The 25,787-nt window shown below is 43.6% G+C and overlaps 2 protein-coding genes across 3 annotated transcripts in view; one reads left to right on the forward strand and one right to left on the reverse strand.

Moving 5' to 3' along the window:
• The window catches only part of Rgk1 (Rad, Gem/Kir family member 1), a 39,413-nt gene extending 13,862 nt beyond the window's left edge, over window positions 1-25,551 (forward strand). The window contains exons 3-16 of one of the 2 annotated variants that reach the window (XM_017232264.3): window positions 4,907-5,102; window positions 6,422-7,023; window positions 7,118-7,250; window positions 7,433-7,632; window positions 8,090-9,565; window positions 17,746-18,023; window positions 18,893-18,994; window positions 19,067-19,333; window positions 19,800-19,894; window positions 22,215-22,306; window positions 22,703-22,895; window positions 24,586-24,721; window positions 24,842-24,982; window positions 25,050-25,551. In XM_017232264.3, the coding sequence (XP_017087753.2) occupies window positions 4,907-5,102; window positions 6,422-7,023; window positions 7,118-7,250; window positions 7,433-7,632; window positions 8,090-9,565; window positions 17,746-18,023; window positions 18,893-18,994; window positions 19,067-19,333; window positions 19,800-19,894; window positions 22,215-22,306; window positions 22,703-22,895; window positions 24,586-24,721; window positions 24,842-24,982; window positions 25,050-25,167 (4,029 nt within the window). In that variant the 3' untranslated portion in view covers window positions 25,168-25,551. Of the gene's footprint in view, window positions 1-4,906; window positions 5,103-6,421; window positions 7,024-7,117; window positions 7,251-7,432; window positions 7,633-8,089; window positions 9,566-12,169; window positions 12,521-17,745; window positions 18,024-18,892; window positions 18,995-19,066; window positions 19,334-19,799; window positions 19,895-22,214; window positions 22,307-22,702; window positions 22,896-24,585; window positions 24,722-24,841; window positions 24,983-25,049 lie in introns of those variants that run through there. The other variant, XM_017232265.3, reaches the window with a different exon arrangement.
• Window positions 658-4,705, reverse strand: LOC108119197 (uncharacterized). The gene is made up of 4 exons (XM_017232267.2): window positions 4,577-4,705; window positions 2,777-2,904; window positions 1,015-1,068; window positions 658-959 (listed from the first exon to the last, which is right to left on the reverse strand). Exons 1-4 carry the CDS (start codon window positions 4,659-4,661, stop codon window positions 741-743), a joined length of 486 nt encoding a protein of 161 aa, XP_017087756.2. The 5' UTR covers window positions 4,662-4,705; the 3' UTR covers window positions 658-740.
• Window positions 25,552-25,787: the final 236 nt, after the last annotated feature.

Here is a 25,787-nt window from a genome sequence, read left to right on the forward strand (position 1 = left end):
AAAAAAAGCGCCAAAAGCGTGTCAAGGGATCCACGGGCGGGCAACTGTCACCCGCTACTACATATGGTGACTTTAATGCGTAAAGTGAAGCTATGTCAACACGAATTCAAACACAAATTCGGGAAGTCAAGGACTCGAAAAAAAGTTCTTCGATTTATTCTGTTCGCTGCTGCAACTTAAATGAGGCAAAGCAAACAGCCATCCAGAGTGGGTTGTTTATCCAATTTATAACCAGATCAAGCGATCTCACTCTCTAGCCTTTTTTTTTCGTGTCATACAAACAACCTTCTCTACATTTGAACAGAATTTCATTTGCACAGCGGAGCAGAGCAATTTGCACTTGAATTTACGTATTTCGGATTGCGTAAAGATGTCAACGAATCCATTAGATACACGCTTTTAGCCCCGTTAACTGGAATATTCATATTCGGTCTTGAGCGCGTGGACATGCCGGAAACGTTTGTGCCCGGCTGACCTTTGATCCAATGATGATGGCCTAAAAGCCTGGCGGTCGATGCAATTACCGTTTTGGCCTCATGCTGGGCCTTTTTGTGTCCTGCATCTTGTGTCCTGCGTGCCCTGCATCCATTAACTCGCAAAAGTTTGTCAAAGGCCCTAACCAGGCATTAAACCACAATAATTAGCCACCTGGCTGGCTGGCTTTAAGTACTTTAATTACTTTAAATAACACTAATACTAGATTTTTACAAAGTACCCTTTATCCTTAAATATATTTTAAGTTAAAAAATTAGTTGAAACCATAACAAGTTTAGTAACCAAGCCCAAAGACAATTTTTTTGGGCATTACTCTTTCCGGGAATGATGGCATTTTGGGCGCCACTGCCACTTGCTCCTCCTGTGGAGTTATTAGTCCTGCCATTGTGACCATTGCAGAGGTTCTGCTTGCAGGATGTGTAGTAAGTGCGAATGGTGTCGTCTGGCCTATTTCCATGATTAATCTTCAAAAGACAACAATTAAAGTGTTTCGGAAAGAAGAACCCTCTATAAACTCACCAAAGGTTCGTCCTGGCAGTCCCTCAAAAATGATATCACTTTGCTGGCGTTGCGCTGAAATGCAAATGGCAAAAGGATTACTAATTTTCAAGGAACTGATTAATGGACAGCAGTATTTTGCCGCAAACCCCAAAACATTATTCATCACATTCAGACACTCGGGCTTATTTGCATTTCGTACGGTTAGTGTTGGCGAATCGAATTTGCATTTACCCTCGTTTTAGCCAAGAGGCAACGTAATTAATGTCCCCGATCCCCATCCAGTACCCCCCCTATTGCAGTATCTCCCCAAAGCAATCTATTGGCCCAAAGCTAATGCGTAAACAAAGTTCACACTAGGGACACATGGTGGATGGAAGTTGTGAGCCGGAATAGGAGAAACTTTTAATTGCATTGCAGTTCGCTTGGCAGGGCGAATAACATAAGTTTCTTTCAGCACTCAGAATAACGCATCGTCCTTTGGGCCTGGCCAAAGAGCCTGGCGTGTCTTTTTGATCCACCAAAATTCAATCAGCAAGTTCGGGCCATCTAATGAGGCACTTGCGAAATTTTCAAACCTCATCTGGTTATGTTAAAGTAAAAGCCAAGTGGTGGCGGAGAATCAGGCCTCGAAAGTTGACTTTTCCGAGGGGGATTGGACCATGGAGGACTTGGTTGTAAGCTGGCCTAAGCCTTCTAGCAGCTGGGGGGGAGGGAGGAACGGGAGCCTATCCTATCGCATCCCATCCTAAGTGGGTGTCGCTGTATGTGGTGCTCTTTATACGCCTTTCTGGCTTTCCATTAAATTATGGTAATGGATTTTTTATGCACTTTGTTTTCGCTTCTTTGGCTTATTTTACGCCCGCTGTCTGTCTGGGTTTTTTTTCCTTTGCCTTCTCCTGGCTCTTTTGATTTGAGCTGCTTACTGGTTACTGGTTAAAATTAAAGCCCCAAGAGCTCTCCAGTGCTATGAAAGCAATCAAGGTGTGCAGAGAAAGAAAAATAAATAAATAAACGTCTTGATGATTAATATCCATCGTTAAGGAAAAGTATCTTTTAAATGGTTATTAAATTAATAATTTAAAGGAATATTTTATAGAATATTTTCTTCATGTGTATTGCCCTGCCTTTTGCATTTGATTGCATTCCGAAAAAACGAAGAACCTTTAAGCCAGCATTGCTCATACGCCCCGTGGGTCAGTCGACAGTCCGCAGAAATTGTAGCCGCTGTTAGCTCTGAATTCAATTAGTCGAAGTAGAGTGCCGGCACGATTTAATGGCTTCTTTGTTCCTTTTTTTTTTTTGCCTCGTCTCGTCCTCTACGTGCGAGTCGCTAATTTCAGAAAAAGGGGCGAAACTTTCGCTGTGGCAACATTTAACCAAACAAAGTTGAGCGGTGCATAAAAATCAAGCATTCCATGTGTTACTTTGTTGCCGCAACAGCTGCGCTGCGGCAGCTTCCCCAGGACTGCCATATATCCTTAAACATATATGTATGTATAGCCAGCATACGTGAAGAGTTAAACGCTTTGCAGTTTTGGTCCTCAAGCACTGGGGAACATTTGTGGCACGTTCCACCGGCATTTTATGACTGTGTTGCCTGCCAGAAAGAAGTTGCTCTGCAAGCTACAGCAGGGAATATAATATTTGCAAAAAAATTCAGAGTTGTCATATGAGCTCTTGAAACTAAAAAATTTAAGCTGAGTGTCAAAGAAGCAAGTTTTGAGTTGACAAAAAATATATTTCATATTTTTAAGTTACCGTTTGAGATCAAACCTCTTACCTTCAGCTCTTTTCGCACCGTAAGGCAGTACTTCATGGTGCAGTTGAGCACTCTAACCGCACTGGCGTTATTCACACACGAGGCATCACTGTCCCCATCCATGTAGCTGCACACATAGCAGTCGAGAGCTGCAATATACACGAGAGATGTACGATATAAATTAGAAGATGTTAACGAGGTCATGACGTTGCCTTTCGGTTTCGTTTAGATACGTTTCGTTGTTTTCGAATTTAAATTTGATTTTGATGATCATCGTCATGATCGCGTTGTCGTTGTGCTTTTCTTAGAATTTATTAATAGCCGTGCTGTACCAGCAAGAACAACAAACATTTTAGCATCTATAAAAACACAATAATTAATTGAATTAAAGTGAGAATTTTGGCAGCAGACTTTCTGTCTATTTGCCAAGTGGCACGACAACGTCCTCGACATGTATCGCCCGGCTATATGTATAGTACAGAATAAGCTATATAAACGGGTGTATTCTATATTTGAATATAGCCTTTTGTGTAATAACAATGACGTCAATGGCCCCACTAGTGGCCACTATTTTGTGCGAGATGTGTAAACGGATTGATGACACGAGACTTTTCTGGTCTCTACGAGCCAAAAGGCATTGAGCGTTAGACCATCCTCGGGGGTCTTTCAAAGTCCTTCGATCGTGCTGTTCTACACTACGTGCATTCTATTTTTACTTAGAATTTGCATTATGGTTTCTGCATAAAACTTAAACGCCGACGATCAATCTTGGCACGCTTCGATACGATTCGCGGTATTTTGAGAAAGATACAAAATTATATTAACTCGGCGGGGGCCAGTCTGCTACCCGATTCGTCACAATGGGCAGACATCGGGGTATATTTCGAAAGATTTAACATTTACAGAATCTGAATAAATTTCAAATTAAATTAAATTAGTCATGTCCTGTGTGCTGTGCATTTAGAATAGGGAATAAAACTTTAAAAAATATAAATAATTTTTAAAAGTTCAGAACCCCAAACCAGAAGCTTGTAAATAAAATATGCAAGCGGAGGCACAACACTGCGTATACGTGATGAATTTTTAAGCCACATTGCAGACAATAAAACCACTTTAAATTTTATATTTGGCCCAAAAGCCAACTTGAAAAAAGGGAATGGAATGGAAACTTGTATCCTAAATTTAGCCCCAAAGGGGGTCCTTTTGTAATTTACATAAATGTACACTTCAATTCTCAGTATGGCCTAAGCCTGAGTATTTTGACCTCAATTCGCTGAAATGCTTTGGTACATTTTCATTTGGCATTAGCAGATGGAATGGCAATGGCGATGGCGAGATGGCTTTTAACGCCTCGCATCCCACTGTGACTGCAAGAATATGCCCCATTGTGGGGCACTCTTTGCAGATCTTTGAATAATGATTTGTATCATCTTTTGTGAGGCAATCAATAAATTTGAATGCGGTCACTGGCGAGTGACGTCGACAGCTGAACTCGGCACTGCCGACAGCCACCAAACAGCAGCCCACAAAATCAAATGAACCGAACTGAATATTGTAAGAATAGAACGGAAGGCAAAAGTTCTCTGAATCTCTATCTGAATCGCATGTCAAAAGAATGCGATGGCTGGGAGGGGGCACGAGTGCCAAGAACATTTTTAAATTCACCTGATTTTTCTTTCTCGCTAAATTTCCGCTGAGTTATGAGTCGTTTTGAGGACTAATTTCGCAATAAAACAGCTAATTTAGTTAAGCGGAAAATGGCCTGCTAAGCGAGACACTCGACTTTGATTTAGGGAAAAGGAAAAAATTTCGTAGACAAACCATTTGAGAGGGCCACTGACATTAAGGCGACACAGAGTCCTGTGGCGAAGAGTTCGGTTTTTGACAGCCCGCCTGGCACTTTCATGACACTGACTTCTATTGAGATTCCAATCCCAAATCGTTAGCCTGAAGGGCTGGCACTTGACTGACTCGACCCGATACCGATTCGCTGCGATTCGAGTAGAGTTTGATAGCTGTTGGTGTTGATTGATGTCTGACATTTTGGCAAACAGAGCACTCTCACCTTATCGCAACTAACATAAAATGTAACTCTATTTGAACTGTAATTAATGGTAAGCACACTCTGTGGTTTGTTATTATTGTTTACAGCCCGATCGCTATGTCCCCGGCTCCCCCATCTTCCGCGACGCCAGCAGCCCAACGCCCCACTCCGCCCTCGAGGGGCCTATAACATCGCCGCCCACCGCCTCCGCCTCGTCTGCCAACGTCTCCTCCCCAGGCTCCACAACATCGGGAGCAGGTCCTGGGACAGGTACAGGATTGTCCAGAAATCGAGGAGCCAGAGGTATGTATTATTTCAATTCATTTCAGCATTTAATTGAATTTATTCATTCAGAAAAAATATTAAACAGATTATTTTAAGTGGAGATTTTGCAATAAAGCACCTTGGCTTCTCTTGGGAAAATATTGGATAAAATTCTGGGAAATGGAGAAAAAATATGAGAATTTTAATCATAAGTAATCCTCTTACCTATCAGGACTGTAAAGGTTTCTAAATTAGAGAAATCAATTCATATTCCTTGAAATCTTTAATGATTTTTAAATGCACTTTCCAACTAGTACTAGCTTTTTCTTGGCGTGGAGCAAGATTTGTGGCCTGATAGTTGACACACTTTTCGCGACATTTGTGTAAATAATGTACAATGGAAACATGCAAATGGCCCTGCCCGTATAATTTCCGGGCCTGTCAAACTTTCTCGCGAATTCTGGGCCAAAGTCTTCGCCGGAGTCGAACGGAGACGACCCAGTTTAGTTGCGACTCGAGTTCCCTGACCTCCACACCAAATTCCACATATCCCTGCAGTGGCTATGTGGCAGCCTTATGGGGAATCTAGTTGAGTGGTTTTGGTTTCCACCAAAACAACAACAAGAAGCCACAGAACTGGAAGGGGTGATGGGGTAAAGGGGATATTCCGTTGTCCGCACAATTAATTGCGGAATGGAATTCGATTATTTGATGATTATTATCTCGACGCTGTTTGATTGTGTGCTTTGTTTTTCCACGAAAAGTTTGCCATGTTTACGTGCGAAAATCTCACTCCCACTCTAACCCAAGGGAAAGTCCCTCGATTGGGCGCACCACCGCCTTCCCGGGGAGACAGTCTGTCCCCCCCTGGGGAGGGAAAGTGAGTCACTTAATGGCGCAACATGTGAGACCGCGACACTGACGACCGCGGGTCGGGGTGCGAATAAGGGGCGCTTGTCACGCTATAGCTCATCGATTTTATTTGTTGATTTAAGAACCGAACGGCGCCACTGGGTGGCAGACCAAGAAGGGCTCAACAAAATATGTCCAAGGAGATGTAAGCTAAAGCCACAAAATACACGAATACTAATTAGGAAAGTTAGGGACATTTCCAGAATTTTAAATCATTATACACTAAGAAAAATAGTGTTTTAAAAAGAGCTTATATAAATTAAGCATAGGAAACATTGTTTATTCTTAGTGTAGACCCTTCCCGACCACAATATCCATTTGTTTCTCATTTCGAACCGCAATAGGAAACCGCAGGCTTGAAAGATGTGTCTCAGGAAGACAGTCAACCGCATTTGCTTTTGATTGTAACCACTAACTGTGCCATCTATCTCCTCTGTAACCCGCAGCCATGACGGCATCCTTGGCTCACGCTCCACAAGGTAACCACAACTCAAGCAGCAGCCACTCCACTTCCGCCAAGTCAAAGCCTCCTGCTGGCTACATGAGCACCCGCTCGGCAGCGATGATGGCTCTGGCTCTGGGCCAGTCCCCCAGCGACAAGTCGCCATCAGCCCCGCGAGCCAACTCTCCAGCCCCGCCGTCCAAGCCGCATGCCCAGATACAGCCACAGAGCCATAGCCAATCGCCTCGTCCCAGTGCCAGAAGGATCTCCAATGCCTCGCCTCCGGTAAACGCCTCCAGATCGAAGCCCTCAACGCCGACGGCCACCCGAGCAGCTGCCCAGTTAAACGGCAGCGGCATCTTCTCCGGCGGCAGCAACTCCAGCGGCTCGGACAACGATGGATTCAGTACGTCCGGGTCATCGGCGGCCACGGCTCTGCGAAGACTATACTTCAAGAGCGGGCGCAGCATCAAGAACAAGATCAACGCCTCCACTTCCTCAGGCACGCCCCTGAACGGTCTGCCCCTTAATCCGGTCTCCAGCGCCTATCACAACTCGGTGGGCGGACCCATGCATAATATGACCACGGCGGGTGGAGTGCCCAAGGTAAGTGCATTAAAATAATACGGAATATTCGTTTAAGCTTTAAAGTTGAATTTGTTCCACACAAATGCTTTTATGCTCTTTCCATCCCCGTTAGCTGGTGGTCATGGGCACCTCTTCGGCCTCCATTCCGGACACAACCATCAATACATCCACGGACTCGGCCTGCACGCTCATCACGAATGTGACCCACACGGACACGTCGGAGACGTGCGACTCCCTGGACCTGGGTAAGTGCGGGCATCCTGTGGTACTGGATCCTGATTGCTTGATTGATGTCCTCCCGCGGTCCTATTAATTAATCAACTAATCAATCTGGCCCGTTGCGCCGTCGCGCCTTCTGTTATTCTTTTCATTCCCGGTTGTCCTTTTAATTTTTCACGTATTTTGTTTTGTGTCCTTCGGCCTTTAGGCGACAACTCGGGTCCAAGCGAGCCGCTGTTCAGCTCCCTGGAGGAGCCCCTGCTCACCGCCGTCCACATCGATTCGGAGCACGAGGACAGGGCGACGGGCGTCAATGGACGTGGTGGAGGTGGTGCCACTGAGCTGGAACTAACGAGCTGCTCGAGGTATCCGCCCAGGCCGGACATGAATCTGCAGGACAGCACCGAGGTGAGTACGGAAATAAATTGCGGATTAAATCCTGTGCAGGTTGAACTCTGGCCACTTCCGGCCCTGAATCATGCGAAGGGCTACTCTCTGGATTTCTGAAGGGTGCCTTCGAGTATTTTATTGTTTTTTAAAGCCCGAAATATGGCTTTTTTCGTTTTCCTCGAAAATGTGGAAAATGGGTAACTAAGGGAAGCATTTATTGCTTTCTTTTATTAAACGGGAAACTATGGTACATATTAAGTGAAGTAAATATTTTACAATTTTCATTTTGTCAGAGGAAATTTCCTAAATTAAACACAAGTAGTAAGGACGCTTCTTCCTTTTAAGGATGATTAAATTTTCTTCCACTATTGTTGAGAATTTTATGAATAATGTTCCTTCATCAGAGTCCTAGTACTATTAGTACCAATAGTAATTAGCCATATGTTAACAAATACATCACACTCGACTTTTGCAGAGCCAGGAATCCTGTTTATCCATCCTGACCGGAGAACCCACTTCGACTACACCACTATTATCCTCGCAAAGGCGCCACCCAGCAGGCAGTCACTCGCCCGGAAGCCAACAGCGGGAAAGGCAACGGGAAAGAGAGCCCAGCACGGCACCTCCGCCAACCACCCGGGGGCGGGAGCACTTCACCTTTGACCCTCCGCAATCGCCCAAGTCGGCGCGCAGCAGCGAAAAGTCCGCCAGTCACTTCTCCTTCAAGAGCTATGCTAATGAAGGGGGTCCTGGCGCTGGAGCAGGACTAGGAGCAGTTACTGGGACAGGAGGGGGAGGAATTGGAGCCGGGGTTGGGGGTACCCCCAGCACAGTAGCCGCCAGCGAGGGCGACGAGGAGGATGACGAACGCAGCGGCGATAGCGTCGGCAATCGCAGCAAAAAGTTACGTCCACGGGATCGGGACCGGGACCCCAATCACATCTCGCCCAGTGTGTCGCCGTCGCACAGCCGTCGGGCTAGTCCCAAGCGGGAAAAGCGACGGACCACGCCCACCGCCTCCACGGGCGCCATAGCCAAGGTCAGTTCGGCGCCGCCCACCATGAAGGAGGGAAACTTCTTCGGCAGCTCCATGAAACAAAAGCAACGGCAGAGCAATCAAAATGTTCCACCCCACCAGCTGTCGCCGTCATCGACCTCGCAGCAGCAGCAGCGGAAGTACTCGTCCAGTTCCTCCAGCGGCAGCAGCGAAAGGTGCCTCAAGGAGGCCATCGGTCCCGGCACCATGTTCCCGTTCGATCGGGAAGCCCTGGATTACGAGCGGATCCAGAGGGAGTGCTTTGCACCCAGCTCCACCACCACGGCAAGCAACAGCAGTGACTCCGATGAGGCGGAGAACTGTTCGGTGTACGAGCGCAAGTCCGGGGCTGACATCTTCCAGCAGTATTCCCGACTCAGTCACCAGGAGCAGGCGCTGCAGCAGCACTATCAGGACCAGCAACGGGACTGGGAACGGGATCGTCCGCCATCGCGCAAAAACTCCAAACGCATCCGACCGGACTCTGTGATCCACACGACGATTCGGGAGAACCAGCAGTATGTGCCGCAGTCGGACGCCTTCTATCCCCAGGCCAAGTCCTCCTCCTCGCCCAGCGACCACTCCTACGCCGAGCTCAACAAGTTCGACGACATTGCCAGCAAGTTCGAGCAGATTCCTCCCAAGCACGGCTCTGGCTCTGCTTCCGGTTCGCGGTCGGGTTCCATGCTGAACCTGCATCACATGATGCCCAGTCCGGGCAGCGAATCCGCCGTAAGTCCCACGGATTCGGCCAGCAGACGTTCTTTTAAGAACAAGCAGCGCAACAAGGAGGAGCACTTCTACATCCAAACGGAGGATCGTACTGGTGGCAGTGGACCAATTAATGTGACTCCCAATCCCCTCGAAGCAGCCGCTGTTTGCAAACAGCCACGAGCTACTATTGTAGTCCAGCAAGTAAGTACAGGCATTAAATCTGCATTAAAATCTAGAAACAAAATATTTTTTAGATATTTTGTCAAATTTTCTGGGCCATCCCCTTTAAAATATGGGAAATGCATGGGGAGCCCTATATAACCCACTGCGAAGGCCATACCTTGGCCAATATTTATCAGATTCTTGAGCGGAGTACCTTAAACGATTTGTGGATCGATTCTCCACCAATCTGCATTAAAATCTAGAAACAAAATATTTTGTAGATATTTTGTCAAATTTTCTGGGCCATCCCCTTTAAAATATGGGAAATGCATGGGGAGCCCTATGTAACCCCCTTCGAAGGCCATATCTTGGCCAATATTTATCAGATTCTTGAGCGGAGTACCTTAAACGATATGTGGATCGATTCTCCACCAATCTGCATTAAAATCTAGAAATAAAATATTTTTTAGATATTTTGTCAAATTTTCTGGGCCATCCCCTTTAAAATATGGGAAATGCATGGGGAGCCCTATGTAACCCCCTTCGAAGGCCATATCTTGGCCAATATTTATCAGATTCTTGAGCGGAGTACCTTAAACGATATGTGGATCGATTCTCCACCAATCTGCATTAAAATCTAGAAACAAAATATTTTTTAGATATTTTGTCAAATTTTCTGGGCCATCCCCTTTAAAATATGGGAAATGCATGGGGAGCCCTATATGACTTACTGCGAAGGCCATATCTTGGCCAATATTTATCAGATTCTTGAGCGGAGTACCTTAAACGATTTGTGGATCGATTCTCCACCAATCTGCATTAAAATCTAGAAACAAAATATTTTTTAGATATTTTGTCAAATTTTCGGGGCCATCCCCTTTAAAATATAGGAAATGCATGGGGAGCCCTATATAACCCACTGCGAAGGCCATATCTTGGCCAATATTTATCAGATTCTTGAGCGGAGTACCTTAAACGATTTGTGGATCGATTCTCCACCAATCTGCATTAAAATCTAGAAAAAAAATATTTTTTAGATATTTTGTCAAATTTTCTGGGCCATCCCCTTTAAAATATGGGAAATGCATGGGAAGCCCTATATGACTTACTGCGAAGGCCATATCTTGGCCAATATTTATCAGATTCTTGAGTGGAGTACCTTAAACGATTTGTGGATCGATTCTCCACCAATCTGCATTAAAATCTAGAAACAAAATATTTTTTAGATATTTTGTCAAATTTTCGGGGCCATCCCCTTTAAAATATGGGAAATGCATGGGGAGCCCTATATGACTTACTGCGAAGGCCATATCTTGGCCAATATTTATCAGATTCTTGAGCGGAGTACCTTAAACGATTTGTGGATCGATTCTCCACCAATCTGCATTAAAATCTAGAAACAAAATATTTTTTAGATATTTTGTCAAATTTTCGGGGCCATCCCCTTTAAAATATGGGAAATGCATGGGAAGCCCTATATGACTTACTGCGAAGCCCATATTTTGGCCAATATTTATCAGATTCTTGAGCGGAGTACCTTAAACGATTTGTGGATCGATTCTCCACCAATCTGCATTAAAATCTAGAAAAAAAATATTTTTTAGATATTTTGTCAAATTTTCTGGGCTATCCCCTTTAAAATATGGGAAATGCATGGGGAGCCCTATATGACTTACTCCGAAGCCCATATTTTGGCCAATATTTATCAGATTCTTGAGCGGAGTACCTTAAACGATTTGTGGATCGATTCTCCACCAATCTGCATTAAAATCTAGAAAAAAAATATTTTTTAGATATTTTGTCAAATTTTCTGGGCTATCCCCTTTAAAATATGGGAAATGCATGGGGAGCCCTATATGACTTACTCCGAAGCCCATATTTTGGCCAATATTTATCAGATTCTTGAGCGGAGTACCTTAAACGATTTGTGGATCGATTCTCCACCAATCTGCATTAAAATCTAGAAACAAAATATTTTTTAGATATTTTGTCAAATTTTCGGGGCCATCCCCTTTAAAATATGGGAAATGCATGGGAAGCCCTATATGACTTACTGCGAAGCCCATATTTTGGCCAATATTTATCAGATTCTTGAGCGGAGTACCTTAAACGATTTGTGGATCGATTCTCCACCAATCTGCATTAAAATCTAGAAAAAAAATATTTTTTAGATATTTTGTCAAATTTTCTGGGTGTGGGCTGGTTTTTAAAATGTGTTAAAAGACCATATCTTGACCAATATGGACTTTGATGGACTTTGACCAACGCTAAGTTCTCGTGAAAGAGGTATAATAGCATAATAAGCGCCTATAGGAATACGTGTCACACTGATTAATTAATTTTCCCAGAAACTGTCATTACACATCTTTGATAAAGAGATATTACTAATTTATGGGCAGCATCTATTGATAATTTCTTCCGATATTCACGCCTATATCCACGTATAGTCATATAAAAGGAAGCTCTCTTTGTCCACCACTCGGTAGTAGCGCTCCTTATCGTCCAGCAGATATTATCCGCTTTGTTTGCGCTCTTCGCTCTCGTTCCAACTCTCGGATTCTATATCTGATTCGCACTCTCATCGGCCGATGTTCACAGCTAATAAAAAGAGGCACGGATCCGGCGATCTCCTCAGTTTTTCCGAGCATCTCGAAAGCAAAGCAACGCAATCACAGAACTTTAAACGCGCGTAGACTCTAGTCAGCGTCGAAACAAACAATCAAGTCATCAGAAATAGACAAGAAAAAAATATATAAAAAATTTAATTACATGATAAAATTTGTGATAGTGTGTAGTCGCTATGTAAACTCAATAGCTTTGGAACAAACAGTAATAAAACCAGACAATTACAAGTGAATCCCTGAAAATTGACAGTTCACAGCCAGTTCGAGGTCCTACAGTTCGAGTACATAAAATATAGATACTGTGACGCAGTAAATCATGGCGCCCTTCTACAAACGCATCTGCCGCAGTCTCTCCAAGCGGTACAAGGAGGTAACTATTAGTCACTTTATCACAAAATCCCTGACGGGCCCGCTTGATTGATTTTGCTAATGAGCCAAACAACTAGTCGGTGTGTAGGGGGGCTCCAGGATATGAAGCGGCGATAAGATAGCGCCAGTTAATGCCTTGATCCGTCGAACAACCAACATGCGAGATTTATCGACTCCCGATGACGTCAATTTGCCCATAAATTGCTACTCCACTCCGCTCCGCTTTGCTTGGGGTTCGGGACGAGATCGGAATTTGGCAAAATTGTTATCGGAGACCACTCCTCCTGGCCGCTCTTATCGCTTGGCCCACAAACGCAGCTCCAGTGAATGACCCTGTGACCCACACAACACACACAATGAATTTTTTGTCGTAAATAATTAAAATGTTGCAACTGACAGGGAAAATATGAGGGCGTAGTATTGCACACTGAAGGGGGTTGGCATATTCTTTATAATTCCGTTCATCTCGGCGGGAAGATGACAGCTGTCAAAATAAACTACCAACAACATGATGAGGGGGACCCAGTTGCCCAGTTTTGTTTTTTTTTTATAAGCAGTCCAAGCAGGTTGTTTTCGCCTTATTTATTTACTTGTTCAATGCGGATCATAAAAACATAAAAGCAAAGGCCTCTGCTTCGACTATAGGATGGGGAACTTGTCATAGACCCAGACACAGATACAGATACTGGCACAGACTGAGATAAAGATACATATAAAGATATAGATACAGTTATAAATGTTCGAGTTTATTTAACGATTTCATTGTAATCGGCAGTGAGTTAGCATTTCATTCTCCGAACTTTTCTTCATGATGCATAAAGACCTAGCTATATGTACATAGCTATATAGAAGGCACTTCCTGGTCTGATAGAAGGGGAAACAAAGTATAATGTTTGGAAGACAATTAAGGTTGTGGGCCAAACAGAAACTACACGTCCGGCATGGAGATTTTCTCGAAGGAACCACCGCACTTTCAGACGCTTTGAGGGTGTAAGGTGTAATTGTTTTTCGCGCAGATCGATTGGGCCATAAGTTTTGGCGAGCATGTGCTGGCATCGAGACGTATAAATCTACATAAATTGCAAGCGTCCCCGGCGATACCTGGCCATTTATCTAGCAGATACCTTGCCCCCACCTTGCCTCGTTCCTTGGCGAATTATTAGCAGGCACGCACTTCGTTGCCAGTGCGAGTGCAGCCTTGTAGTTGCCGCCTGCCCACTGGATGGAGGCGTGTGGGTCAATCGTTTGGAGGTTACTCCTAATCCCCTCCATCCCCCTATCACTTTTTCCACCTTCAAAGTAAACATCGAATGAAACGCAAACATGTTTCCAGTTTACCCCATTGTCGGTGTGTTGTTTCCTATTGATTTTGCATTGAGTGCTCAGGACGGAGGACCGGAGAATGAGGCGGGGGGCTTGTGAATCGTGTAAAAAGCGTTTCCTTTGATTGCAGGCCAGTGTGTGGGAGAATGCATTCGCCTTGGCTGCCATAAACTGTGGCTAAACACGCTTAAGGTCCATCCGGCACACAGTCTGTGTCCTTGCCTGTTTCCCAGCCTCGAACAAGTAAGAAACTTGTGTGGAGAATCGGTTCTGATTTAATCACTAATTACGGCAATCATAAAGAGGGATTGAATGAAAAATCGGCTAATTACGAAAAACTAAACACACTAATCGGCCATTATCCGAACAAGCCTCAGCCTTCAGAGGTCAGTTTGGCAGCAAACATTTCTTCTGGCACTTTCACTTTGGCGCCGCGGTCATTCACTCGATTAGTTGGCGTGGAAACGGCCAGAATTTGCCGATCATTGATAAATGATAAATGGCCAAAACGGTTATTGACTCGGCTAAGCGGGCAGCCGCAATTGCCAGGGCCACTTGCCCACCAGAGGGACTTGCCAACATGGCTAATTATAACGCTAAATATTCGCCCGAGTTCAGGGGCTCGATTAACATAGGTTCACCTCAACCTTAGCCGAGACACCACTTGCCTGAGAACAATTACCCGACATGAACTTTCCTCCCAGCTGGACGCTACACTGGCGTATACTTGATAATTGCCAACGGGTCGGCTACTTAATTCGGCCACCTGACACCCCCAACAACCATTCCGATTCGGCAAATATCCCGCAGCTTTTTTTGGGGCCAGTGGGTCTCTGGTGTCTTCGGCTCGAGGCCAATTGCCTTATAAAGTCAAAGTGACATTAATTAGTTGATTTATTAACTGCCACCGCACCTGGCGCCCTCAACGTTCCCCTTACATTTCCTGCAATTTCATTGCGACTGCGAATTCATTGACCCCATTTACTTTGGCGAAGGCTGCTATTGCTGGTGCGCTGGCGGCTTCTGCATTTGCTGCTTCTGCATCTATAGATGCATCTGAATCGGATTCAGAATCTCTGCAGTTGCCATAAATAAACCTTTGCTATAAATAAACATACAAGGCGAAAATCTACATATTCTGCTCTTGTTATTGTGCATATGCCAGACATACCAAAAATAATCATTCACGGAAACACTTCCAAGCAGCGTGAATAGTTTGTTGCAGCCTTCGGGTTATTTACCTGGACATGGAAGATGTTGCACTTTGCACTTTTTGCCCATCCGTTGGATGCGTGAACACTATTCGACTGAAAATCCCCTAACGAGGAAAAATTGCCTTGTATGTTTCATTTTGGTTCGCAGAAGGGAAGTCCATCATTCCCGAAAACATCATTATTTGTGCGGTTTGGCTGGGGCCTGGGCTTCGGGGGAGCTAGTGAATTATTGTGCTTGGAATAACACAATTTAAACCGAAAGTGCCTTCAGGCTGTGGCGGGCCCCCCCCACAGGTTAGCAAGTATGCTTTATTATAAATATGTATTTTATTTTTAATATTCGTGCGGCATGAAAATAGCCAGAAAACCCATACCCGAACTGCTCTCTCTAGCGCTTTAGCCGGATTTCACAGGCGATTGAACACAGAACCGTGGCAGCAGACCCTGGCTACAAAAAAAATATGAAACAAAAACATGAAAAGTGATTTGCATGCATGGCGCTCCCTACACACATCCATTCAATGGCATATTTACCAAACTAAGTGTATTTTTAAGCGGCGGGTTGCCGTCGGTGGAAAATAGCTTTTTTTCGCCAAATCGATTGGGTGTGAAATGAGACCTGGCAGCTCCTGTAATATCAATTATAATTTATGCAGACATTCCGCATAGCTGAGATTGAGGGAGCACCACCCAGCTAGAGGATGGGTTTGCATTTAATGCGATTACGAACGATTCAATTTGCAGTTTGCATTCCACATAAACAAAACAGCATTTAATTGCATTCCAATTGGAGGCATCTCTGCAGCAAACAATTGTTTCTGCTTTTCACCTGTTTGGATTAAAATCGACTGGCGAGGCTGGTATGGTCTGGTTCTGCCACATCCGTGTCCTTCGGCACGTAGGCCAGGCCTTTGACAATCGAATTTCTCGAATTCTTTCATTCTGGATAGATTTTTGATCACTTTCACTCGATTTGGATTGGATGGGGCGATGGCTAACAAATTATTCGGAATCTGGATAGGGATCGGGATGAGGGTGCTTAACATTTTCCTAACACCTCTAGTCGGTTTGCTTTTTAATGGCCAATCCAGTGCGTCCGAATACACAAAAGTGCTGCGTAGTTTTCCCAGCTGGACGACGAGTGTTCCCCAAAAAAAAGAGTACAAAAAAATGCTAGCTTGGACTAAGGGATACCCAGTTGGATGACAACAAACGGCTTAAAGTTTGGCTTAAACCCAGCATTCGAGTGAAAGATTAAAGCGAGCATTGGAAGAATATATGTATTTTTTACATTCTTATTCCCAATTACCAGACAACGTTCATGGCTAAGTGCTACCCTAAGAGTTGTGCTGTTTATCCAAATGGCGTTTTTTTTATGGGATCCCGGGTGTGTGGCAACTTGTTTCTTCCACTGCAATCTGCTGCTAAAAATAATCGACAAAAAATATATAAAAAACTGAGAAGAAAAAAAAAACAAGTTTCGACGCACTCAGCGATGCAAGGAAAACTATTTTCGGCGTTTGTGTAATGGGGAAAATGGGAAATGGCAGCCAACACGAAAAAGAGCAGCGTCACAGCAGCATGTCCAAAGCAATATTACTCATACGCCGCGTGTAACGCGTCACTGGCGTGGACCCAGCGCCATGGCTGTTTGCGGGGGTAACTTTTCTCGCGACTTTCGTCATCAGTGAAAGTGTCACAGATTCCCTTCAGCATTTGGCGCCGCTCCCGCCGAATTTGTCCCCTGGGTCGGGTTTCGCCAAAAGTTTCCCTCTGTTGGCCACTTGAAGTATTTAATGCGACCGCGTGTGTGGGCTGTCGATTCGACTGAGCAGAAGAATGGATGGAATGGCTTGAAAGTGAGCACAGTGATATCATTAAAATCCCCCAGCCACACACACACACTAGACCCACCATTATTAATTGGCTTTTTGTGCGAAATGCAGGCAAAGTTTTTCCTTTTGGACCGTTTTCCGTTTCATTGTCAAGCCTGCCAATAAAATACACAAATTAATTTCGCCAGTTGCTGAATAAATAAATGTCTGCGCCAGGGTGGGCGGTGTACAGGTAGACTTTTCCCGAGTGTTTTGGTAATTTATGGCAGGTATTTTTTCCCAGCATAAGTTCTTGATAATTCAACCTAGCTGGCTGGTTTTTATTTGTGTTCTTTTTTTTGCCCGCAGACCGACAAATTTAAAGCTGAAGTTGGCAAATGTATATGATAGCTCTAATAGTAGACAAATTAGCCAGTAGCAGGCCTCCATTAGAGGCCATTACTAGACCTCATTAGATCTACCATACCGAGGGCAACAAAGAAAACAGAAATGAAACTTTTGTGATAAAATACCTGAACACGAATTGCGATGAAAAAGTGTATTCGAATTTGCAACTGCAGACACGCAATGCGAGGGCTTAAGGCTTCTGCCAACAGCCCGAACACCTGTTCAAGGTGTGCAGATAAAGCAAAAACTTTGCAAGCTGAAGTGAAAGCCCTTGGGGAAACAAGAACGAATCCTTGGGGCTCAAGTGCTGCAAGCACTATTTGTGCCACAATTTCATAAGCCCATCAAGAACGAGGCAATGAATGAAATCATCGGGCCATGAGTACTTTCTTCGACTTTTTTCCACTTGACCATCATCAATCCTGGTTCTTACTTTCTCTATTTTTTTTCTATAATTTTTTAAATAGCCATCTCTGAGTCTGGACAACACGGTGGAGACGCTGCTGATCAAGAACGAGGGCGACTTCATCAGCGTGGAGCAGGGCAAGGAACTGGTGGCCAGAAAACGGAACTCTCAGCAACTTTCACATCCGCCGTCCCATCTGCATCACCTTCCGCACCACGGCCACAACCAGTATCAGCATCCGCACCATCAGCAGCAGCACAAGCGGGACGAGAACATGCGCCAGCTGCTGGATGTAACCAACACGCTCACCATCGAGGAGCTGCGGGACTTTGAGATGCGGTAAGTCCCAGGTCCAGTCCCCTTATGCTCTTTGATGGATTACACTTTATGGCCGGGCCTTAGATTTAATTTCCGATTGAATGCCAATCGATTTTCGAGGCTCTCGTAAAAATTCTCCCTCTCGGACCAATGCAATCACAATTTAAATGGCCACTGGCCAACCGGGCTAACAAAAAAAAAGATCAAAAGGGAATGGTCGTACCACGTTTATGACCTTCACCTGCCAGCAGTGTTTGCATTGCAACAAGCTCGCAACGATGATGGGTCATAACTTTTCAAATTACTCATACGACCTGTTGCCAGTTGCCATTTACGAACATATATGGTATATATGTATAGGTATTTGTTTGTCTGCATTTCGTTATTTAGTTTTCCGTGCCATCCCGTCGCAACGAAAGAAAAATATTTGTACGAAAACAAACAATTTTGACTTGCACGTGGCCGCCGATTCTGAACTTGATTGTCATTTTGGAAAAATATTTTAAAATATATCCAACGAAATGCAGTGCCAATGAATTAATTTCCGTCAGTTCTATGGAATTTTACACCCGACTGCTTCACTAATTGGGCATTTTAATTATCAATATTTTCATTTTGGCTTTCGTGTGGCTTTCACCATGCCAAGGACACTTGTCCTTGGCCGCCCACATACTCTTTTGGCATTCACTGTTGCCGGGCCGGGTACTGGCAGGTGCAACAGAAGGCAAAAATTGTTTGGCTGGTGCTTCCAGAGACGTCTAGATCTCCATTAAACCGCTGTCATCTGCAGTTGTGTTGCATTTGCTCAAACAATAGTTGGGAGAAGCACAAAGGATTCAAATTTCTCCTCACTACTAACGATGTCGTTTTGATATTTTCTTTCATTTCAGTTACGGCTCACCCCATCACAGCCGCTCCCAGTCGGTGAAGATGCCCGGAAGCAGAGCTTCTGGAAGACCGAATCAGTTGTGCCTGCCCCAACAGAGATCCAGGTATGTTGTCCACCCAGCGAAAAACTCATTAAGGAGTTGGTAGTAATGAGGATGTAACCCAAACCCAAACAGAGTGGCATCCATGCCGAACACCGGAGTGGAGGAGGAGTACTACAGGCTGAGGCACTTTTCGATCACCGGCAAGGGCGTGGTCAATCGCGGCGACTCACTAAAGAGCCGTCGCAGTCGTTCCAACAACAGCGTGGCCAGTTCGAATTCCAGCACCGAGCACCTGACCGCCCAGCAACAGCTATCCGCCCCCACATCCACCTCCGCACGTACTTCGCTGGCATCCAGCCGGGAAAGCAGCACCTCGAATCCGGGCAATGGACCATACAGGTGAGCAATGGGTACAGAGGAAAAATTTGGGAATGTTTTTCAATTGCATTTCCCATCTGGAAATACTTTATGGAATATTTCCCCGATCCATAAACTTGTTGACAAAAAAGTATCCACGTTTTAATGGCATTCCTTCCATAATTACTAGAAATTTTTGAAATATTTTCCAAATATTTACGATATCTGGCGTTTTAGACAATTAAATAAGCCACACGACAGTAATATTTTCTTTTTGCGATATCAGATTTTATTTTATCAGTTTGTTTCTTTATTTATGTAATTTTTTTGCCAACCATAAAGTTGTGTGTTTTGGTTTATCTTTACGACCCAAAAATATGGAAAACAGTCTAATGAAAATCCAATAAAATATTGTTTATTGTTGGGATGACTTTGCAAAATACTTTGCTGCAAGTAAACACAGAGTTTCTAATTGACTTTTGTACGCTTTCTTATGACAATATTTCAGGGTCCTGATGCTGGGCGGCCCGGCGGTGGGAAAGAGTTCCCTGGTGTCGCAGTTTATGACATCGGAGTACCTGCATGCTTATGACACGAGCATTGGTAAGTGGATGTTAAGCCTTCTTGAAGATGCCTGCCAGTCCTCCCCAACCCATCTAATGCCACCTCAATCCACCCAACCCAAAGTGCACTGCATAGTATATCCTTGGATATAACCCGAGTCTATTTGTCTGTTTGTTTGAGAGCGAGTGCTTTGATTTATTTTTTGATTTTATTTCATAACTCATTTGTTGTCACCGACGACCCACCCTGCTCGTTGTTGTTGTTTCAGCCAGTCAGTGTTGTGTTGCATTGTGTTGTTGCCTTATTTGGTAACTTTTCAGTTGTCTGTTTGATATTAGTTTGATTCCGTTTCAGTGTCCTGTGTTTACACTCCGTTTTCCGTGCTCGTATATCAAATGGCTTTTCATAATTCCGAATCCGGAAAGTTTTTCTATTTTTTTTATTTTGTTGAGTTCAGAGTTTTCAGTGTTTTAGTCTCTGTTTGGTTTGATTTTTATTTATTATTTTTTTTGTTTCTGCCTTTGGGCGTTTTATGAGTGTTCCGTCGAGCTATTGCCACCCCCCAATGGGTCAACACAGATATTGGCATAAAAGCATAACAAACGCTCGCTACTGATGCTGCTGCTGTTTCTGCAATGAAAATAAATTCGCCTCATTTTGGGATTTTTGCGAATCGTATAAAGGAGTGGAATTGGCCAAGGAAAAATTGTATCATTCCCAGGCCGGGAAGTGAATGAAAAGATTCGAGTAAACAATCATATATACGAGTGGAAGACCCAATTAAAATAAGAGCAAAGCACTAAAAGAGCTTGATGTGGAAAACCCCATTGTACTCTGTCCAATTCCATGCTCCTTAGATCAAAATTTTAACCAAAGTAGCCAGCCATTAAAGTCCTCGTGTAAATGCTTTTCCAAACTCGATATACACAATCTCATACAGTATACCCGCTATTGCCTCATACTATCTTTTATAAAGAAATGATAATTTGTTCTGTTTCTCTCCATTCCGAATATCAACCAATCATATTCAACTCAAAATGTATCAATCTAACCCTACAAAACTCGATCTAAAAAACAACAACTACAACAAAAAACCAACAACCGATATGACAACAACATCTTTGTATATAAAATTGTATTCTGAAACCGAATCAGATCTAGGCAACTGTGATATACGCATACTAATTGAAAAAGCCGCCGACGGTAAAATAACAAAGCCACTGAACAATAATAATAATAATAATCTTTTAATTATGCTACTATTTAATATTTAATCCAACTATCTTAATACATACAATTGAAACGCTTTTCAACTCTCCAAAACAAAACAAACTTAACCAAAAGCTAGATAAACACATTACCAACTAATGCATTTGCCTTACGAATCCCCAATTGAGTTCTATTAACTTACTTTTATTAGACCAACTCCTCCCTCAGAGTTACCAAAACAAAAAACGAACCAAATAATCAAAAAAAAACCCAACACACCTGCCCACTATCCACGCCCCGGAAATTGGAGCACACCAGACACACAACCTACTCACCCGCCCACAACACACCATATCTATAGCTATATAGAGTATATGCCATATAGAGTAGACCTTTCCAATCGATTGTCAAACGATTGCGGCCTTTGTTTCGCTTGTGATTTATGGGCAGTTGGCCAGCCTTGAGGATTGCCTTGCCACGATATTGAAATGATTATGCACATCACAAACATTGCGAATGAAATTTAATTAATGATTTGGTCAAAGGGGGCAGCCACGCCACCCACAGTAGGTGGGGTTGCATTTATTGATTGCCATTGAGGACGATGGACAAATAATGTTGTCTCATAAATAAATGCCACATAGAGAGCTTCCATGGAGTATGTTTTTAATTAAAAAAGGGAAAAAATTAAATGAATAATAATTGAGAAAGCACTCACTCACCAACTAACACAAACAATAACAAGTCACACAAAAGCACCGGCAACTTAACCCCGCCTCCATTCATGTTGCACATTACATTGCATATTCGTTGCGGCAAACTATTGTATATTCTCCATGAATTAGCATACATTTGGGGGCAACACTTCCGGGGTGCCTCCGGGCTTTGTACACTCATTTAACTTGGCTAATGGGATATTCAAATTGTGGCATGTAAATTCCTCTCCCTCTCTGACACTTGTAAATAATCCAAACCACTCCAAGACTGTGCACATTCTCCTTGTTATTGCACTGCACTGCCGAAATTCTTGTTGTAAATCATTTCCATTGCTTGACATTTAAGTTGGCAACTTGATCGATCTATTCAAACTATTATTGCATTTCGATGTTATACAATGTACTGACTTGATATATTTTCTGACTGTGTACAGATGATGAGTCCGGCGAGAAGGCCGTTTCAGTATTACTCAGTGGCGAGGAGTCCGAGCTGATATTCATCGACCATGGATACACCGAAATGACGGTAAGTGTCACTCAACAAACCCAAAACCATTCAGACCCCAACATAATGAAGCAGTTAAGGTCAAAATAATAGTGATTTTAGAGTTTAATTAGTGAAAGTTTCATTTTCCAAAGTCCATTTATTGGCTAGTATTATAAAAGATTTCCTAAAAGGTTCTGGTAATTGATTTTTCATGGTGTCCTTTGGCAACCACTCTCCTATTATTTTGACCATCAACTGTGCAAGTAAATGCTCATCGGTGCCATGTACTGCACTCTGCCACATTTCATAATGCCATTAGCATGCACAGCCATCAACTAACCCACACAAAGACACCCCAAACACCATCACTGACACAAACGCAGATACAGCTCTCAACCTCACTCAATGTCACCTCGGTGTCACCTCCATTCACAGCCCGATGAGTGCCTGACCAACTACGATCCGCACGGATACTGCGTCATCTATTCGGCGGCGGACAGGAGCAGCTTCAGCGTGGCGGAGCAGGTACTGCAGGTGCTCTGGACCAATCAGAACATCGCCCAGAAGGCGGTCATCCTGGTATCCAACAAAGCGGACCTGGCCAGGAGTCGCCTGGTCACCTCTGAAGGTAAATGACACCGTTGCACACAATCGCTGCTCCTCATTTCATTAACACTGAAGAGTGCGCTCGGATGGGTTTCGTTTAAAATAGATATCGATATAGTTGTGGCTGGGTGTGTGCCACTGGGTGGGTGTGTGTCTGTTTGTGGAAAGGACACAGCTGAAAAGTTTGCCCAAGCGGAAGTCATCCGGCGGTTGGCCTACTCAAACACAAACACAAACATAAAGAGAGATACCCCACAAAACGAGGGACAGAGATTTGTAAGGGAAAGTGGAGTGGCTGTGCTGGGGTGCTGGGGACGTCCGCTGGGGATGCCACATTTTCCACAATTGAAGGTCGCCAATTTCGGGGGTCTTTTTGTCGTCTGCTCAAGTACTTTCACTTGACTTTTATATCGGATTCCCTTTAAGACGAAGGTAAAGCGGTTGCTTTCATCTAAGTAATTCAATATTTTCCGTTAAATTACGTTTGCTATTATGAAAGTGGTTGGGGACTGAGAGTGGGTTGGCATGGGTCAGGTGGAGGTAGAGATGGAATGGTTCCAAAGCTTTTCCGCCAATGTAATGGCAGGGAAATTGTTTCAGCGCAAAATTGATTACATTTCGTCCCGTGTGGCATGTGTTCCGTTTCAGCAACGGTTTAAGGCCCATAAGCCTATTGTTGCAAACAAGGCGATGCCACATGCCACCTCCAGACCGTTCCACCCACCAATACCCAACAGTCATCCCCTCCACTTATAAGCTACAATTTTGGGTGGAGCTGGGCTGGCTTTCAGTTCCTGTCCACCTAATGCGGCGCCTTAATTTCATAAAGTATTTATAGAATTTTTTATGCCTCCGGCAATAATAAAATGCGCGCTTAGCCCAGAAATGTCTGGATAAAAGATATTTTCATAAATCTATACAATGTCACAGCGATTGGATATAATATGTGTGTGCATTGAAAGAAAAAAAATCGATCTGTCTAATATACATTTGATATGGTATATAATATTTGCTTGGCACTCCACTAACTTTACAAACATTTTGACAGGCTTTTAATTTTTAATGCTCTTCCACTCGGTTTCCACTTTTGCCTCTTTAACTTTTTTGAATATTTTAGTGTTTTCTAATTATTCAATACTGATGCTGGGCACTTTTGTTTACTTTTAATTACAAAACCCCAACCTAAATCCAGCCAAAAGTCAGAGGGATAAGAGCTTAGGCTTTTAAAGCTTAGCAAAAGGTCCGACCTACTATTAAACTGTAATAAAACGACCCAAATATAAGTATATAGGTTTTAGGGCATTGGTCAACTTTCGTCACATTGTTAATAAAAATGTGAGCTTGTCATAAAATTTTCAGCAGGCCATGTACATACATATGTATGTACCTTGGCATCCAGCGAACTTTGATGCTTCAGATTTTACGAGTTGTGTACACAACTGTGCACCAGACGTGACTGACGGTCGGACGGGAAGCCCCATCACTGCCCCCAACGTGTTTAGATACAAATCCGAGTCCAAGTTGAGGTTTTATGGCCAACTCAGAGTTAACTAAGCGAAGCCATTTGATTTGATTAACTGGGTGATGGGTGGCCAAGTGAGCTCGACGACGGGAACGACGACGGGAACGACGACGACGGTGATGCCGTTGCCCATAATTTCCACACATTTTCACTTAACCACTCACTCATTTCTTCTCGTCACCTTTTCCAGAGGGCAAGGCCATGGCCACCGCCTACGATTGTAAATTCATCGAAACCTCGGTGGGCATCAATCACAACGTGGACGAGCTTCTGGTGGGTCTGCTATCTCAGATACGGCTCAAGCTGGAGAATCCTGAAAAGTCCAGGTGAGTTTTGTTGGTTTTCTTTAAATAGGAATCTTTAAAGTCCAGCAAAAGCCAGCACTTCTGGTAGTTTATCTTTATGACTTATTACTCACCTGGTTGTGTTGTGTTTCCTTCCTCCAGGGATCTGTTCCGGAAGCGTTCGATTAGAAAGTCAAAGCGCCGGGCTTGTTCGCCACTGAATGCCGGCTGCTTGAATGCCAACACCCCGCTGGGTCCTTTGGGGGAGGCGGTGGGCACGCCCCCAGGCAGTGCGCAAAGCAGGTGAGTCACGGCCTCTGACAGCTTATCAAAAACAGCCTGTAATTTTTTATTTCGCATTTTTTCACAGCCCCCGCAAATATCGTGGCTCACGAACCTCCACTAGTCTGAAGGTGAAGGGTCTGCTGGGACGCGTCTGGACGCGGGATTCCAAGTCGAAGAGTTGCGAGAATCTGCATGTGCTCTAAAATCGGAACAAAAAACAAGAAATACAAACCAGAATCCGCCACCCACAACATATATATTTCCTATAGAGTACGCCAGATCCTAGACCTAAGTTATAAAACAGACTCGACACTTACCGGGGGTATTTCATTCCCAAGAACTGTATATATTGTGTATAATTTTAGTTTTAGTTTACGCTAGTCATTTGCCCTATTTATCGCTGTATATAGTTTGTCTAAATATAAAACTATTATTTATAATTCGTTTCTTATCGTTTTCGTTTTATTTTACCTTTAAGCATGAGTTGGGATTCTTTTTCGGGACACCATTTACCCCCATTTCGACTGGATCAAAAAAGTTATATGTTTTGATTGAAAGAACTCAAAATACAATGGAAACCAAATTCAAAAAGCAATAATTTTTCGAAAAAAAAACAAAATAATATTTTACCTTTAGTAGATGAAAAAGTTCTAAGATACCAATTGTACTGATTTTGCAACGGTTTGGCCCTTGTGCGCCGAATGGAATTTATTGTTAATTATATATGTGTAGTTATAAATTTTTAATGGTAATTGAATTGCATTTTAAACTTATATAAATATTCATATTATTGTTAAATGTTCAGTATTCGGAGAAGAGCAGA

Source organism: Drosophila bipectinata, chromosome 2R, assembly GCF_030179905.1.
Source record: "Drosophila bipectinata strain 14024-0381.07 chromosome 2R, DbipHiC1v2, whole genome shotgun sequence".
Lineage (NCBI taxonomy): Eukaryota > Metazoa > Arthropoda > Insecta > Diptera > Drosophilidae > Drosophila > Drosophila bipectinata.